General features: G+C 33.5%; 2 protein-coding genes across 5 annotated transcripts in view; both read right to left on the reverse strand.

Moving 5' to 3' along the window:
* LOC125650360 (sorbitol dehydrogenase-like) overlaps nt 1-17,189 on the reverse strand; it is an 85,798-nt gene that overhangs the window by 27,354 nt on the left and 41,255 nt on the right. The window lies entirely within an intron of this gene.
* LOC125650362 (diencephalon/mesencephalon homeobox protein 1-like) lies at nt 11,097-16,040 on the reverse strand. Its single transcript, XM_048878593.2, has 3 exons — nt 13,800-16,040; nt 13,415-13,620; nt 11,097-11,808 (listed from the first exon to the last, which is right to left on the reverse strand). Exons 1-3 carry the CDS (start codon nt 14,020-14,022, stop codon nt 11,377-11,379), a joined length of 861 nt encoding a protein of 286 aa, XP_048734550.2. The 5' UTR covers nt 14,023-16,040; the 3' UTR covers nt 11,097-11,376.

The following is a 17,189-nucleotide window of genomic DNA, read 5'->3' on the forward strand; positions in this document are numbered from 1 at the left end:
TAACTTAAATACAGCTAAACGTTTTTTTCCAATTTTGGAACAATCCAACAATATGAAAAATGTGGTGAATTCATCTCAAATTATTAACAGCCAACGTCAGGCACCATGTCTAAAACAAACTTATAACTCGAGCCAATTTCTCCCTGAATAAGGTAAAATACGTCAAAAATGTGGTGACCCACGCTGCGGGACGTGTGAATACATAGAAGAGGGTGATTCCATTACTTTTAAATCCGGGAAAATATTGAAAGTCAATGCCAACATGAACTGTAAATCCGAGAACCTTATTTACTGTGCCACTTGCCCAACTTGTGGAGAAAACTACATAGGACAAACGAACAAACTTAATGCGCGAGTAAGGGTGCACAAACAACAAGTAAAAGATCCTAGAGTGCGGAACACCCCATGTAGTGAACATTTTGCGGAATGCGGGGGTGGTAAATTTAAAGTGTTCCCGTTCTTTAAAATGTGGACTGAAAATGAAATAACTCGCAAAGCCAAAGAGGACTATTTTATTAAACTTTTCAATCCAAGTCTTAATAGAAAATAATTATTTGAATAATTGAACTACAATTTAGCATAGTATTTTTACCAAATAGACAATTACCAAACGCTACCGGTTAACGTTATTATGATGTCATAAAGGACTCGTTTAATTGACGTCATAACAAAGACGTTACTAAACAATTTTTGTATACATATTTGAACTGCCTGATGAACCATGCAGACATGGAGAAAGCGCTAGCAGTAAATGATTGTTTTTTATGGAATGTGTCATTCTGATTTTCAATATTTATATATATATATATATATATATATATATATATATATATATATATATATTAAAAGAAATAGAATAAACAGTACACAAAGTTAAAAATTTAACACAAGCGCTTTCATTTTATAGTCCTCAGGCGTTACATTTTAAAATAAAATAGTTTTGAAATGGTTTGACGTCATAAAGGCGTCCTAACATTTCACGTACATAACGACGTCATAAAAACAAAACTCGAGGATTTAACGTCAGGTAGAGTGTTAGAAATTCTGCAGGAAATGTGGAAATCCGACTGTGAAAAAGAAGAAAAGAAATCTATCGACAGGTGGCGATACAAAGAAATTTGGCAGTTAGATTACATAAGAAAGTATGGAAAAACCGTTATCAAGGAGAAAACAAACAAACGGAATACAAATAAAAGAAAACCCAACAGAAACAACGAACAAGTGGTCAATTATGCAGCAGCAACCAGGAAAAATGTATCCTTCAAAACGGAGGGTATTAGGAAAAATCACAACATTAATACAGAAAATACAAGGACAGGCCCTGTAACCAACCAACAACAAAAACAACCAGACAATCAGGACGCAATCCGTATCAATCGAGGCCGACATCAGACTCAGATACCCAGAGAAAGACTAACAGAGGATTCAAAACGAAAAACCAAACTGTTTATAAAAACTATAAAAATTCGGGAACAACAAACGTGTTCAAACATAATGGCACCACGTATATTGGAAGAAAAAGCAGCCAGTATTTTTTAGGCGGAGGCAAACTGAACGGAAGCCAGAGATTCGAGAACATCAGACCAAAACCGTGGACCCAAAGGTAATCAACCTTTCTAGCAAACATTTGACAAAAGACGAAATAAATTTATTATCAAAAAGTTTAAAATTTACACCAACACCGAGAAATAATACCCAAGAATTAACTAAAGATATTAAAGAATACACCCGCAGATTGAGACTGACCGAATTCTTTGGTGAGGAGGATGAACATGATGAAGAGAAAAATCTGGAAGAAAGCCTTCTCAGAAATAAATCAAAATTTAATCCAAGGAGAGGTCGAAATAATATGTTAGATACAGTTTGTGATGTTTTACTAAAAACTCCAATCATTGATGATAATTCAAACACCGGAAAAAATAATCTATCGAAAACTGAAATGAATGCTTTAAAATCATTGTCATTGGATGAAAACATTATTATCAAAGAAGCTGACAAAGGGGGAGCAGTTGTAATAATGGACTCAGATTTCTACAAATCCAAAATATTAGATATGCTAAACAACGATGAGTTTTACTCGGAAATAAATGAAAGTCAAAACAAAAAGATTCTACAAAAAATTAGAAAAATTATACAAAAACATCCGTCATCACTTACTGAAAAAGAAGAGGATTTTATCACAAATTTTGATTTGAAAGAAAGCTGTTTCTATGGCTTACCCAAAGTCCACAAATCGGATGAAATAAAACACGCAATACAGCTTCAAAATTGTGAATACATCACTTGTCTTAGACCCAAGGATTTGAAATTCCGCCCAATTGTAGGGGGGCCATCCGCCCCAACACAAAGACTTAGTAACTTGCTGGACATTATATTAAAACCTCTGTGTAATGAAGTCAACAGTTTTGTCCGTGATGATTTAGATTTCTTACGACACTTACCTGATAAGGTAAACGAGAACGCAATATTAGTAACGTTTGATGTTGTTAATTTATATACTAATATTACTTGTCCACTAGGACTTCAAGCACTAGAATATTGGATAGATAAATACCCAGAACAAATAGATGAACGTTTTTCTAAAGACTTTATTTTAGAGGCAACAGCACTTGTACTACAAAACAATGTTTTCACATTCAACAACAAACACTATCTTCAAGATAAAGGTACCGCAATGGGAACCAAAATGGCTCCAACATATGCCACACTTACACTCGGCTATTTAGAGGAATTATTATACCAAAAAGTTAAAAAATCATTTGATGAACAATTCGATCTATATATAAGACAAAACTGGAAAAGATACTTGGATGATTGCTTCATTATTTGGAACAAAGACATTACGGATTTGAATAAATTTAAGAACATTCTAAACGAATTGGATATCAATTTAAAATTCACGATTACAGTACATCTTGTATACCATTCCTGGATGTTTCTGTTATCAAAAAGGAGGATAAAATAATTACAGATATTTTTTACAAACACACGGACACTCACCAGTATTTACACTTTTCGTCCTCGCATCCAAGACACACAAAACGTGCTATACCTTACAACCTTGCCAGAAGAATATGTACCATCGTTAGCGAAGAACCTACCAGAGAACAACGTTTAGAGGAATTAAATAGTTATTTACAAAAACAGAATTATCCAATCAAACTTATAAACGACGGAATCAAGAAAGCCAGAGAACTCAATATAGAAAATCTTATCAATAAATCCAAAATCAATCCCACAACAAATTCACACATTTTACCGTTTGTTACAACATACAACCCAAGGAACTCTAATGTTACACCTATCGTTCGGCAACTCAACGACCTACTAAAAACAGATGAAAAAATGGGGAAAATTATGAAGAAATATACTTTTATCAACAGCAAGAGACAACCGAAAAATCTTGGGAGACTGTTATGTAAATCTAATTTTCAGGAAAAGTCCAACAACAAAAATTTCACCGTCACCAAATGTGACGATCGGCGATGCGGAACGTGCCCATACTTAAGGGAAGGAAGTTCGTTCAAATTTAACAACAAGGAATTTACGGTAAATTCAGATATGACGTGCTCCACCAAAAATTTGATTTATGTTATAACATGTGCTGGCTGTGGAAAACATTATATCGGTGAAACTGGAACTACTCAGCGAACTCGTATACGAGTTCATAAACAACACATTTCAGCACCCGAATACAGAAAAATTAAAGTTAGTGAACATATAGATGTGTGTGGCCACGGACAATTCAGTGTATTTCCGTTTTATAAACTGTATACAGAAAATACTATTTCCCGACGAGAAAAAGAAAGACACTTTATTAAGACTTTAAAACCGGCTCTCAATAGCTTACTGTGAAATATGTTTACTGTTATTATCTATGACGTCATAATATGCTTAACGTAAAATCCTTTTCCCTTCATTCGTTTATGACGTCGTTATGTACGTGAAATGTTAGGACGCCTTTATGACGTCAAACCATTTCAAAACTATTTTAAAATGTAACGCCTGAGGATTATAAAATGAAAGCGCTTGCGTTCAATTTTTAACTTTGTGTACTGTTTATTCTATTTCTTTTAATATTTTATACCGGACACTGTGATTTTTTTAAAAACACAATTTGGATATATATATATATATATATATATATATATATATATATATATATATATATTTCCCCCCCAAATATCATATTTTCCTCCTCGTATTCTACATGTAGTTATTTTCAACTTATTCATTAATTTTCAGAATTTTCTTACATGTTCCATAATTTTTTTCTACATGTAGTTATTTTAAACTTATTCATTAATTTTCAGAATTTTCTTACATGTTCCATAATTTTTTTATTTTTTTTTTGGCTCAAAAAGTTTGAAAATAAATTCCGGCGCAGTGTAGTTCGCAAATATATGGAGACTCTGTTTTCTCTGTGAAAATAACGAATGGATGGGAAAGAAAAAATACAGAAAGAGATGACTCTATATACATAAAAGTAAATACATGTACTCCTTCATATACCCACCACTATCATGCAATGAATGTATAATATTCTACTAAGAAAGCGCAAGCTGACAAAGCATTCATTTATCTATGTGATTTCCCATTACACCACAATCAATATCAAGTCATGTTTGACGCATCTCAATTTGATCGTGATTCATGCAGTATGGTCACGCTTTCTAAATTATGATACCTCTATATAATGTTTCTATACAACGCGTTATCTGATTGGTCTAGACAGTCTTGTGCAAGGGAGAATAAGATTTCATATTTCCCCCCAAATATCATATTTTCCTCCTCGCATTCCACCCCTTCGAGCACCTTCGTGCATTTTCAATTGTGACGTCATAATATACTGGTTCGTGTAATTTTTCGGAAGTAAACTGTAATTCGTAAGGTGCGAAAGGAATTTAATTACACGCTGGGTGGGGTTTCATGTTTTTGATACTCGATTTAATCCCATGATTTTGGTTGATGCACCGAGCAAATAAATGATTAGCATTCAGGGACAAAGGAAAACAACACATTATTTCGTTGCTCGTACAAATACGTTCTAATTTGATAGACCAGCAACAATATTCTTGGATTTTTAAATATTATATTCTGTTGAAAAAACTTAAATATCACCGAATTAACTTTATGCTTAGAAAGATTTCTTATATTAAATGTGTAGCATTATACTCTGAATTATTAATTAATATAATGATAGATAAATCTTACTAGACTACATAACCCTATAAAATGCTACTTCAGAATTTACGTGCTTCAACCTTGACGGTGCGCATAGGTATGGGGTGGGCGGGTAAATGGTTTTTAGCAGTTATATGAACACATCTCACACACACTCACATGCTTCCTCTCTCTCTCTCTCTCTAACCAGTCACGTGACATACAAACACGATGGACACAAAACAAGTAGGTGGATCCAAAATTTAACACCTGGCTACAAAAAGAAACGATTTTATCAAATTAACCAATGAATAAGAAAACGTTTATGCAAACATTCAACTTAGCTTAATCAATCTATGATCCAGAATTTTAAGATAAAATTGTGTTACCGCTGGTAAACAAGTTCTTAAAATTTAGATTTTAATCAGAATAAAGCATATTTTGCTGATTTTTTTTTTTGGGGGGGGGGGGGTCTTAGTCTTAATTAATTACGGAAAATGACGCGGACGTATTGCGATGTCACATCAACCCGCGTTTAGTTTCAATTAGAACTTTGTTCGGCGTTTTCCGTCTCATGACAAGGAAATGACGTCGCCTGCAATATTAAAGGTAGTCCGAAATATCTGACGTTTTCCTGACTTTTTTTATGATTTTGATATTTACCGTGCCAGGAAAACGTCAGAACCGGCGCCATTACGTAAACTGGAAATTCGCCGCCTCCAGTTGGAGGCGGCATTCTCGGGTCGATTTTAAATACTTGCGAGTCAAATTCAATGTTAAACTCATAATTAATCAATAAAACGATGCTTCTTGTACTTACTAATATCGATTAAAAGAAAATATCACTCCAAAATTCGATAACAAAAGCACACAATTGTAGTCAACCGAATTTTCGCTGTCGTTCGAGCGAACGAGTCACGTGACTCAGAACAGCTGGACAGTTTGTTAAAATGTTTTCATGAAGCTGTTTATGTGATTTAAAAAAAAAACAACATAAAATCGATATTAGTAAGTACAAGAAACATTGTTTTATGGATTAATTATAAGTTTAACATTAAATTCGGCTCACAAGTATTTAAAATCAGCCCGAGAATGCCGCCTCCAGCTGGAGGCGGCGAATTTCCAGTTTACGTTGTTTTCCTGGCACGGTAAATATCAAAATCACAAAAACAAAAAAAAAACCCCAGAAAAACGTCAGGTATTTCGGACTATAGTAAAGGTTGCGTGGCATACTCCTTAAACTGTTTTTGAACTGGTCAGAATTCGATTCCCTATTTCGTTTTAAGAATTTCATCACACTTTTCATATTTTCGTATATTTGATAGTCTTCCTATACTACCAAGTAAGTTCTTAGCCGATCAGTTTTCAGAAGTCGTCATTGTTTTGTTTTACATAAAATAACACATGTAAATTCTCGAATAAAACGTTCGATTCAGTAAGAATAACATATGCCACTTTAGGATATTGATTAATAAAATGAAGAGTAAAACTGACATGGATTTTGGTGTCTTACGTTTGTCCCGCATGTTTGGTAATACGCCGGATGTTTGGTAATACGCCGCATGTTTGGTAATACGCCGAAGGCGATTTACATTGATATTTTAAACATAAAAATCGTTGTATGCTGGTGCCTACGTCGAAGGTGTTTTCTCGACTTGACGGGAAAGGCCGATTGAGAGTTTATGGAAAATGCACGAGGCTCACAAAGGGATGGAATATGATGCGAAAATATGAAGTTTTATTCTGTCTTGCACGTGACGGTCTAGAATTATGATATTGTGGTATAATAAGCATCTGGTATCATTGAAGGAGTCGGCAAAATTACAGCCCTGCGAGTAAGCTTATTACCCGAGGCGAGGCCGAGACTAAGTCTATTTCTCAAGGCGAAGCCTATTTCCCAAGGCGAAGCGGATGGAAATTGGCTTGCTCAAAGGGAACCGGAATCTTGTTGGCTCTCTCAATGATACACTCTAACCGTTTTATTATACATTATATGTACCGATACAAACAAGAAAACCAGAATAAAACTTGATGCAATGTTTAAAATCTAGATCCGAAGAACTTCTTCACCATGGTGCTGTCGTCTGCTATCGTAAACTGGTTCTTATGCAGGGAACAATTAACTCGTGAAACAATTCCACTTTATGAATATCCATGATTCCATTCGGAACTTATCAGAACTTTGAATATGATTAAAAGAAGTTGCTAAATGTTCTGAATAGGCGTGTCTCAAGTCATCGAACTGACGCACCTTTTTGCAAGGAAATCAATAATTTTACGGCGATTCACAGGGAATCGGAAAAATATGTCGATTTACATTTATATAGCGAAAAATCGGTAGAAGTATATTAACTTCACTTGTTCACCATGGTCCCTGTGAATATGATTCGTATTCCACTTAGCCCATCTAACTTCGTCCTTAACGAGCACAAGGACAGAGACAGCAAATATACACGCTAATGTCAGCGTTATCAGAGTACCAGGCCTGGGGTTATAAAACTTTTTAAGCACATTTTCATACTCAAGCTCGTACGATGTGCTCAAAATCATGCTCCTACTCAAAAGTCAACGTTACAAAACTTTTATAAAATCATTCTCACACTCAAATGGAGTACATGCTCAAGATTTTTTGAGTATATTTCGAAGCTTGCTCAGATTTGTACTCAAAACAAAGAGAGTTGAGTTTGAGTATGACTTCAGTCTTCCAGGCCAAAACTCTGTTGCAAATTAAAAACTATTTAGATTGAATGTGGACTCGGTATATAGGAGTTCAGTGCATGGATGTTTGGCACACAAAAATTACACACACACCTCAGGTATTGCCCTAGGTAGAGATTTAATCAGACCCCCCTCAGGTATTACCCTCGGTATAGATTTGATCACACCCCCTCACGTATTGCCCTCGGTAGAGATTTGATCACACACCCCTCAGGTATTACCCTCGGTATAGATTTGATCATACCCCCTCATGTATTGTCCTCGGTATAGATTTGATCACACCCCACTCACGTATTGCCCTCGGTAGAGATTTGATCACATCCCCCTCAGGTATTGGCCCTCGGTATAGATTTGATCACACACCCCTCAGGTATTACCCTCGGTATAGATTTGATTTTACATTGAATGTAACCCAGAGTATATGTATATATTGATCTGTCAAGTCAATAGCTGGTTTGTGACGTTTAGACGTTGATTTTGGATACGGTCTGCGCTACACATTACGTGCAATGGAACACTTACTAATGACTGGTTTTTAGTTTAATTAAAATTTTCTAGAATCTCAGACAGAAAACATGTAAAATATAGAATATTCTAGGAATAATTATCATTTTTGTCACTACTTAAGTACCACAATTTTGATTTGGCCTGAATCACGCTTGAGACAAGCACTTCTTGATGTTGCCGGAAGCAATGTAGTTGCCCGCGATACTCGGTACACAATATGTTGCAGAACGAGAAGATTCGCTATCTGATATCTATTTTGACATCACAGGAAAAGAAAAGAGTTTAACACAATGGACATGAATATAAATCGTATACCTTTGGTATCGTTCTAATTTCCCCAAACCTGGTGAGCACTATTAACAGCTTAAAGTAACATAAAATCAAATATCTAAAAAGACACGTGCATATAAATTAGATGTTTTGTGTATACTGCGAATGTTGTACGTGACAAATTGACTTTGAACTTTTTTATATTAATGGAGCAAGCTTGAGGATTATCATTAATATAACATCAAGATAAACAGATTACGACCAACTGTGCAAAACTCCATGATTGATATCACGTGCTTCATCTAACTGTGCATGCGGTTTTTATGATTTCCATTAACTGTCCGTTAAGTCTATATTGAATTCCACTTTTTCTTTGTTTGTGGATATACGTAGGTTAGCTAATATATGACAATCATATACGATTTTTAATAAGTATACTTTAGAAATTACTACACGCTACATAATAACAGCTCCCCCGTTTAATAAACTCTTTCTTGGCTCATTCTCTTTCAATAAAACTTAATTTTGCTTACTTTAGACAAGTTTAAAATGCCTTTTACAAACAAAGCTAGGGAGATGAATGTGGTATACCTTACCTCAGGTATACGTATCCAATCTGTGATTGTATCAGAGATATAATACAGTAAAGAGGGGTTGTTCTTGAATCACATTTGGACAAGTAATGTGTTTGAGTCATCAAAATGTATACATATATCATAAAATTCATAGGGTATCACCGAAACAAGAAATACCCCCCCCCCCCCCCAAGTACTATAATTTTAAGTAAATTTCAAGCACACCCCCTAGAAATAGGATATTGAAGATCATTCCTCGAAACAAAGTTTGTACATATTGTATTATGCGGTGTTAAAATTCCATGTTTTCGGATGATATATACGACTTCTGAAACAATTACACGTGCATGTCTCACGAATATCAATTTTCAACTTTTGTATGCAACAAATAACTGCTGGTCTAAGGACATAGAATATACCATAAAAATATTTAAAGAATTTTGTAAAACTACTTGTAAATGTTTTAATATTTCTAAACACCTATATCTAACACAAAATTATCCTATGAAACCACCTGTATTTGGCATTATTCACAAATCTTTATTTCGATGGTAAATCATTACTAAAAAATTTAAATTCTACAATATCTTTTTATCGGTACATTTTGTGTATTAATGACTGATTTATATTGTTGTTTCATCAAGCAATAGTAAATCCGTGCATGTAGATACAGTGATGTCCTACTTCATTTGATGAGTCTGAAATCTTGGCTATCCTATGATCTGCAAGTTCCTATATGTTGACAGTTGTTGAAAATTACTATCCAGTGCATGAAATTTATATGTAAATTGCATTTTTATTATATCTTGGTAATTTGACTAATTTTACAGCCAACTGTTTAAGTTTGTCGTCAGATCACGTGATCATTAAATCGTCAATGTAGATTACAAGTACCCGAATTATTGTAATATAAATTAAAAGTGGAGTAATTTAGCAACGAGTTAATTAACCTGAAATACGATAATCAGGCACAGGTAATCCCGCATTTCTTTTAATGAATTGAGATAAACGAACTCATTAGCATGATTGACAAACCCCGAGTAGTTCCGCCATCAACACTAAAATCCTGCTGGTATTCAGGCTCTACTAGAAGATAAGACTGACTATGGTTTTACAATAGAGCAGAATTGTTTGCTTTAAATGATAATAGGAACACATGTCAATTTTATTTTGATATCGTACTCCGATTATTACGCCTTATTAATTGTAGATTACTAGATCGCACCGAAGTACGTGCTCAGGTTATAGCGTCTGATGCTGACAATCTCCATATAATGTATACGGCGCGTATGAATATCTTTATTGCATTATTTGCGTTAATAAAAAAAATGACGATTTGATGTATTCATTAGCATATTACAAACTATAAATATTATAGACGGAATATGGTCAAATTAACAAGGTATTTTACTTCATGAGCCAAGAAATTATTGATAACGGCAATATGGATTATTTTTCTCCAACTTGACTGAAATATTTATGCCGAAAATAGATGAGGCGATTTCAATCTGATTTTCTTATATCACAATTAGGCGTGATTTTCTCGAGTAAAACGTGTACACGCTGACCGACATATTCCCTGCTGTTGTTGCGTTTTCGTTTTATGAGTTTGTGTGCGTTTTTCGTATAGGATTAAAATATCTAGCAGAACATATGTTTATGTTCAAAGATGTTGCATCTAATTATCATCTAAGAAAATCAGATAAACTGCGTTAATATTCAGCCTAAACAATTGATATGCATGAATCATTTTTCCCGAGCTGATTAACGTGCAACATGAGGCCTTTAATCATTTATCTCTGAAAATATCATACAATTGATAGCAGCGGATAATTCAGAAGTTAAAAGCAAAAAACTCAAATAAACTGTATATTTATGTCAATTTATTAAACAACAATCATAATCTAATTTTGGCATCTCACAACATTTTCAACTGCATGTGCCCAACAAAGTGACACGTGACTAAATCTACTGAACGATGTGTAAACCATCCGGTTCACCCCGTTCTAATGTCTGCTATGCTATCCAACTGACTGCAGGGTAACAATAAATAAGACCTTCGATGACAGAGTAGAAATACTGGCATAAAGACAATCTTCAGCTTCTAGTTTCCAAGCAGACCCACATGAATAACCCGGAGCTGTCATTCCGTATTACCACTGTCCTCAGAGTTCGCTGTGTGGATTGAATTTATTGAACTGTCTGAAATTTGGTCCCTACCGCTAGATGGCGTACCAACACTTTGTTCACATGACTGATTACAGTTCGTCTGATCGGAAATATTTGCTTTTTTGTAATTTACAACGTTTTCGGACTCGTCGTCTGAACTCGTAGAGAAGCTGCTTTCACTAAATGCAGCGCTGGAATTAGCACAGTCTTCACTTACGTCATCGTCAACACATACCTCCACATCGTCGAGACCTTCCGAAGAATTTGATGCGGAGGGTTCCGAAGAATCTTTGTCTTTGCTTTGTTCGCTTTTCTCATTGGAATTGCTTGATTTCGCCCGTGTTTTACTTAATTCTTCTTCTCTTTTCTGTTTTCTCCATTTTGCTCTCCTGTTTTTGAACCAAACCTACAAATGCAAAGGCACATGTTTTGTTATTGTAATTAAGATATGACATACCGAAATAAGTATATTTTACATTAATATTTTTATTGCAAACACCTGCGCTCATAAAAGATGAAGAATTCGTTTACGTTTAAGTTATAATTTAGAATGTATGGGGAAAGACATTTAAGATATCAAGATCAAAATCTTTTTAACTTGTTAACAATATTCAAATGTATCAGATAAAAATATCATAGGATTACTTAGACGATTTACGTTTTGTTGGATATAAAAACTAACTTTTAAATGGCATCTGAAAATTTGAGATCGATGATCGTAAGTACTATTATATGGTAATTTAAGTTGCATAACAGAAATTAGTAAATTGTTGGATGACACCTGGGAAATAAATTTAAAAACATCAACCAAAAAAAAACTGTGTTTATCGTTGTGAACGAACCGCAATTTTGATCATTAACTAATATTCAAAAACGATTTCTCCTTATTTTGGCGTAATTCTTTTTAAAAGTACAAGAACATTAAATACATGTATAAGATGAAAATTGATATATGACAAAAGAAATAGTTCAACAAAGAAAACATAAACTTTCTCATGGAAAAGTGAAGATAGCGAACAGTGATCAATCTCATAAATCTTATACAGAATACAAAATTCAGAGTAAAACATATTAACACAAAATCTCTTTGATATTTGACGGTAAACAAATTGTGTTCATGAAAACCTACACCGGGCCATCTTAAAACTGAATTTAAAGAGTTAATGTGCAAGTCTTAATCGCGTTTTATTAAAACCCTATTATAGGAGGAGGAAATTTATGGCGAGTGAAAAAAGGAGCCCTTTGTATATAGATAGGATGATATAAGCAGAACCTATGCTGAAGTGAAATTAAGATGGCACGATAAAATGGAACAGGGACCGACAGCTCACGGCTATGTTAGAATGAGTGTTTTGCTGGTTTGTCTGTGTTAATTCTTTTTAAGTAACGTCTTTATGAGTTTTAACACTGATTAAAATCTTCATGTTAGTGTATAATGAATACAATTCAAACAAGTCTATTGAGGTTTTGTAAAGTTTGAATTTAACAAATCTGTTTTATATCTTACCGTCTACATTTACATGCAAGTAATGATTTATGAAAAATAAATTCAGATATTCAAAATCTACGAATTTGCGAAATTTATCATAATAATAAACTAACCCTATTTTTTAAAGTGACTAGTAATTAATATTTTAAAGAAATATTTCTTTTCTAAAATGACCAACAACAGGGTCGTTATAAATAACATGAATTACAAATTATTTTCTGCATCACGAAAAATATACAATGGAATAAAATATACCCGATGAAGAAAACAAAATGATAGAAACATAAGTGAAATTGGGAAATATTTTGAAGGAATAAATAAAAAATATTCTATTAAGCCAAAGTGTAAAGCTGAATTGATATTCATTTATGGTACACATTATTTTGATACGAGAATAAAATAATCAGCATTATTTCTGCCCAAATTCATTTTTCCTGCCATTGGGAATAATCTCATATTATAATACTTCAGTTATAGCAATATATGTTTGAGGTATGAATTTTGATCATTGTTTGAAACTTACTTCTACTCTTTCCTCCTTTAGGTCTACTTTCATGGCGAGTTCCTCCCGTAACATGACATCCGGGTAGTGTGTCTTTTGGAAGGTGTTTTCCAGCTCCTCGAGTTGTTCTTCAGTGAATATGGTCCGATGTCGTCTTTTCCGTTTTTGTCCCAGTTTGTCAAAATCAAATGAATTGAACAAACCTTGGAAAGGATGCTGGTATCGGGCTGAGAAAGATGAATGCATGCTTGGTATAAATATGAAATGTAAGATTAAAAGATATAACGAAATTCTGTATAAAAATAGCGGTTTATTTAATATTCAAAGAAAAAAAATTATACTCAAAGAAATTGAATTTTTGAATAAAGCATAAAATGATATTCTCTATCAAAAGTAATTTGTTTACCATAATAGTCTCGCTGGAGTTGTGTGAGGTGAGAGATGGAGTACGGAGACGGTCGAACTTCAGGTGTCGTCTGCTGGATGCTGAGTGGCCTTGGGGAGAGGATGTTGTCAATGGTGAACAAGGTGGAGTTGTTGCTACGAGAGGACGCCGCTAAAAGACCTATCTGGTAGTTCCGCAGACATGCAAGCTGCTCAGCTGAATACGGATAGGGGAAGTGTTGCATTTTCCCCGGAGTTTCAATGTTCGTCCACAAGCAAAAATAGAATGTTTTCCTCTGTTTGGAGAATTTATATACGAAGGTCTTAAAAGAAACAATTTTCTTCTTAGCGTCAACAAAGTGTCATCCGAAACTTTTCCAACAATTTCAGGACTAATACCGAACGCATACACACAGGTCCTTTGTCCTAATATCTACTTCAGTGATTGTTCGGATAATGTCAGTTTAAAAATTTGTCAAAAGGGTGTAGTTTTGATTTAAACACAAAATTTCTATGTCAGTCCTTCAAGCAACAAGGGATTAAGCGCCAATAACATTTGTTAAAACTCTTTAGAGCAAAAAGAATCACATACGATAGCCAATCAGAACGGCGAATGATTGAAACTCCGCCCCTTTATCAGTTATTTGCAAAACTTGCCATCCCTTGTAATATTTATTGCACAACATGCCTTACAGATCATGTGATTAACAGGCAAACAGACTTTAATATTTTATGCGCTTTCTTTTCATACCGTTAAAACATGATCTTGAAATGATAACATTCCGATCAAATGCTGATAAAGATATAGGTAGGTATGCCATGTTCTTCTGAAATATGATCGGACAGAAATTAGAAACCTGAATATTGTGTTAAAAATTCAATAATATTTCGATGTAAATTTTCATAAATACTTATTTTCATGCACTACGTTTATTATGAACATCAATTTGGAAACCTGAATTAATTTAATTTAAACAATATTTTATTCAATTCTGAATGGAATTGGGCAGCAGGATGAACCCATGTAATTGTTAGTCCCTAAAAACCTGACTTAACAATAAATAATAACGACGTAATTTGAAATTGTATTCTTGCAGATATCGTAATTTTCTTTCTTCTAATTTTGCATTTAACTTTCTTTTTTTTTTTCTTCAAGCAAATTCAAAGTTCAAAATATTGAAATTTAGAATTTTTAAAGAGATAATAATATATCATTGTGTTGATATTGAAAACTTCAAATGCAATATAAGTTGAATGAAATATATCATTATGCACTGCTGTACAAATAAAATTTGAAAATGGTATTAAATACAATGTATCTATCGACATTTCAATGTAAAAAAAAAAAAAAAAAAAAATATGGCGTCCTATTGATATCAAACTGAAGTAATGAAATGAAATTTAATACATCAACGTTAACAAAAAGGAAAAAAAAAACAATTATATCAATTAATCTATTTATACGGTATGTTTCATTCAATCTACACGATGTATCATTTCCTTAAAATTCATATTGGCTTCGGTGACGTAAAATGCTACATTTAGTTAGACATGTGTTTATTGTATAAGAATAAAGATTTTGTAAGCTGGGATGAATGTACATGAACATACGAACAATGTTGTACAGATAAAAAAAAAATGCTAATGTAGATTGGACTATTTACGATTTTTATTGAAATATGAAGTGCTTTTCTTTTTTATATTAAATGTAGAAAATAACAAATCAGTCAGAACGTTTTGCTCGGGTATTGCCCCGCTATAATTCCAGTGAGGGACGTCTACTAACGATGTTGATTCGTGATTAAGAAAACAACATTGATCCTACCTATATGACACGACGCAAAATCCTCAAACACTCCAATCTATTTACAATTAAAGATATCATTATTCCGATGTCAGGTAGTTTGTTTATTCTTAACAGAATAGGTGTAAAAGAGGGCATCATTACAATCATATCATGTCCTATAAGTCTAAACAAATAAACATAGAAAACAATTTATTTATCAACCCTCCAATCGGGTGATTTTAAAATATTTTCATTGTGATTTTAGTCCTGTGTTCATTTGTTCGCCGTGTAAATAATCCGGGAACCATGTCAACACAATCACATTTCAACAACTCTTTGCCAATTTCAGCTCGTTTGGGGGTTTATTATCTCTTAGAGGAGTCAATCTACCATTGTAAATAAGTAGAAAGTGGCATTTATCCATTCCTTCTAATTTATCATTAAAATATACTTTAGGGGTGATATATATGTCTTCGGAACTGCATATTATATATCTTTTCTTTTCTTTGTTTTATATATATATATATATATATATATATATATATATATATATACACGTTTATCTACAAAGTGTTGAGAGAGAGAGAGGGAGAGAGAGAACGAGAAAATTACCAGGATTGATTAGATAACAAATAACAATCAATTCCATAATAAAATGTCAAATCTTTTATTGTACCTTGTTTTCGTGGAGAACAGTGAAACAGATCATTGTGTATATCATACACTTATATATGCACATGTACATGTACTACGATTTATAAAATGTGCAAAATTTAAAATTACATCGTCCTTGAAAATCTGGAGAACTCTAGACATAACCAGTTATACGTGTATATTTCCCTTTTGAGAATAACTTTAGTATTTATTTATCAATCACTTGAAATTTATGCGAACACAAGGAAAATCATTAAAAGAGCAGCGAATATACACTCTGTGAATATTCTATCAGCAAAACTTTTTACTTTACTGTTGATATTTAAACAAGGGTGTTCGGGGGGCCACAAACCTCTGCAAAATCTTAACAATCCACTCAAAAATATAGGGTTTACTTAAAATCTCTAAAACTTGCAGTCGATCACAAAATCAATCTTTGGGAAACAAATTGTCACACTTTTCGTCATAAATCTTGTAACAGAAAGACAAAGTAATAATCAAATCGACACTTTTCTTCATAAATCTCGACACAATAAGACATGCAAATAAATAATCAAATTGACCAAAATGCAGTTTGTCTGAAGGATGCAAAAGTTTGTTCACTCCATCAAGCATCAAATGTTCTTTCATTGATAACATCGTTTACAATTGACCATCTACACGTATGTGACGTATGTGAAATTGGTCTAGTGGATTATTACATGTATATGAATTTTTCGTGAATTTTGAAACCAAATGAACTACATTGTTTTTTATTTCTGTACGTTTTAGCATTAAAACCATTTTTGCGTCTGAGAGCATAATCCACGCCGTACCATTTGAAATGGCCTGTTGAAGAAAGAACGGTATTAAGAGCAAAACACTGGAGTGAATGATTCCAAAATTGGTAACTTAACTTTTCAAAAATAATCATGCCATGGTGTACTTGACCTATATTGAATAAGCAACACGCCCTGGCCAGATTTCCTGGAA

Source organism: Ostrea edulis, chromosome 5 (assembly GCF_947568905.1).
Source record: "Ostrea edulis chromosome 5, xbOstEdul1.1, whole genome shotgun sequence".
Taxonomy (NCBI): Eukaryota; Metazoa; Mollusca; class Bivalvia; order Ostreida; family Ostreidae; genus Ostrea; species Ostrea edulis.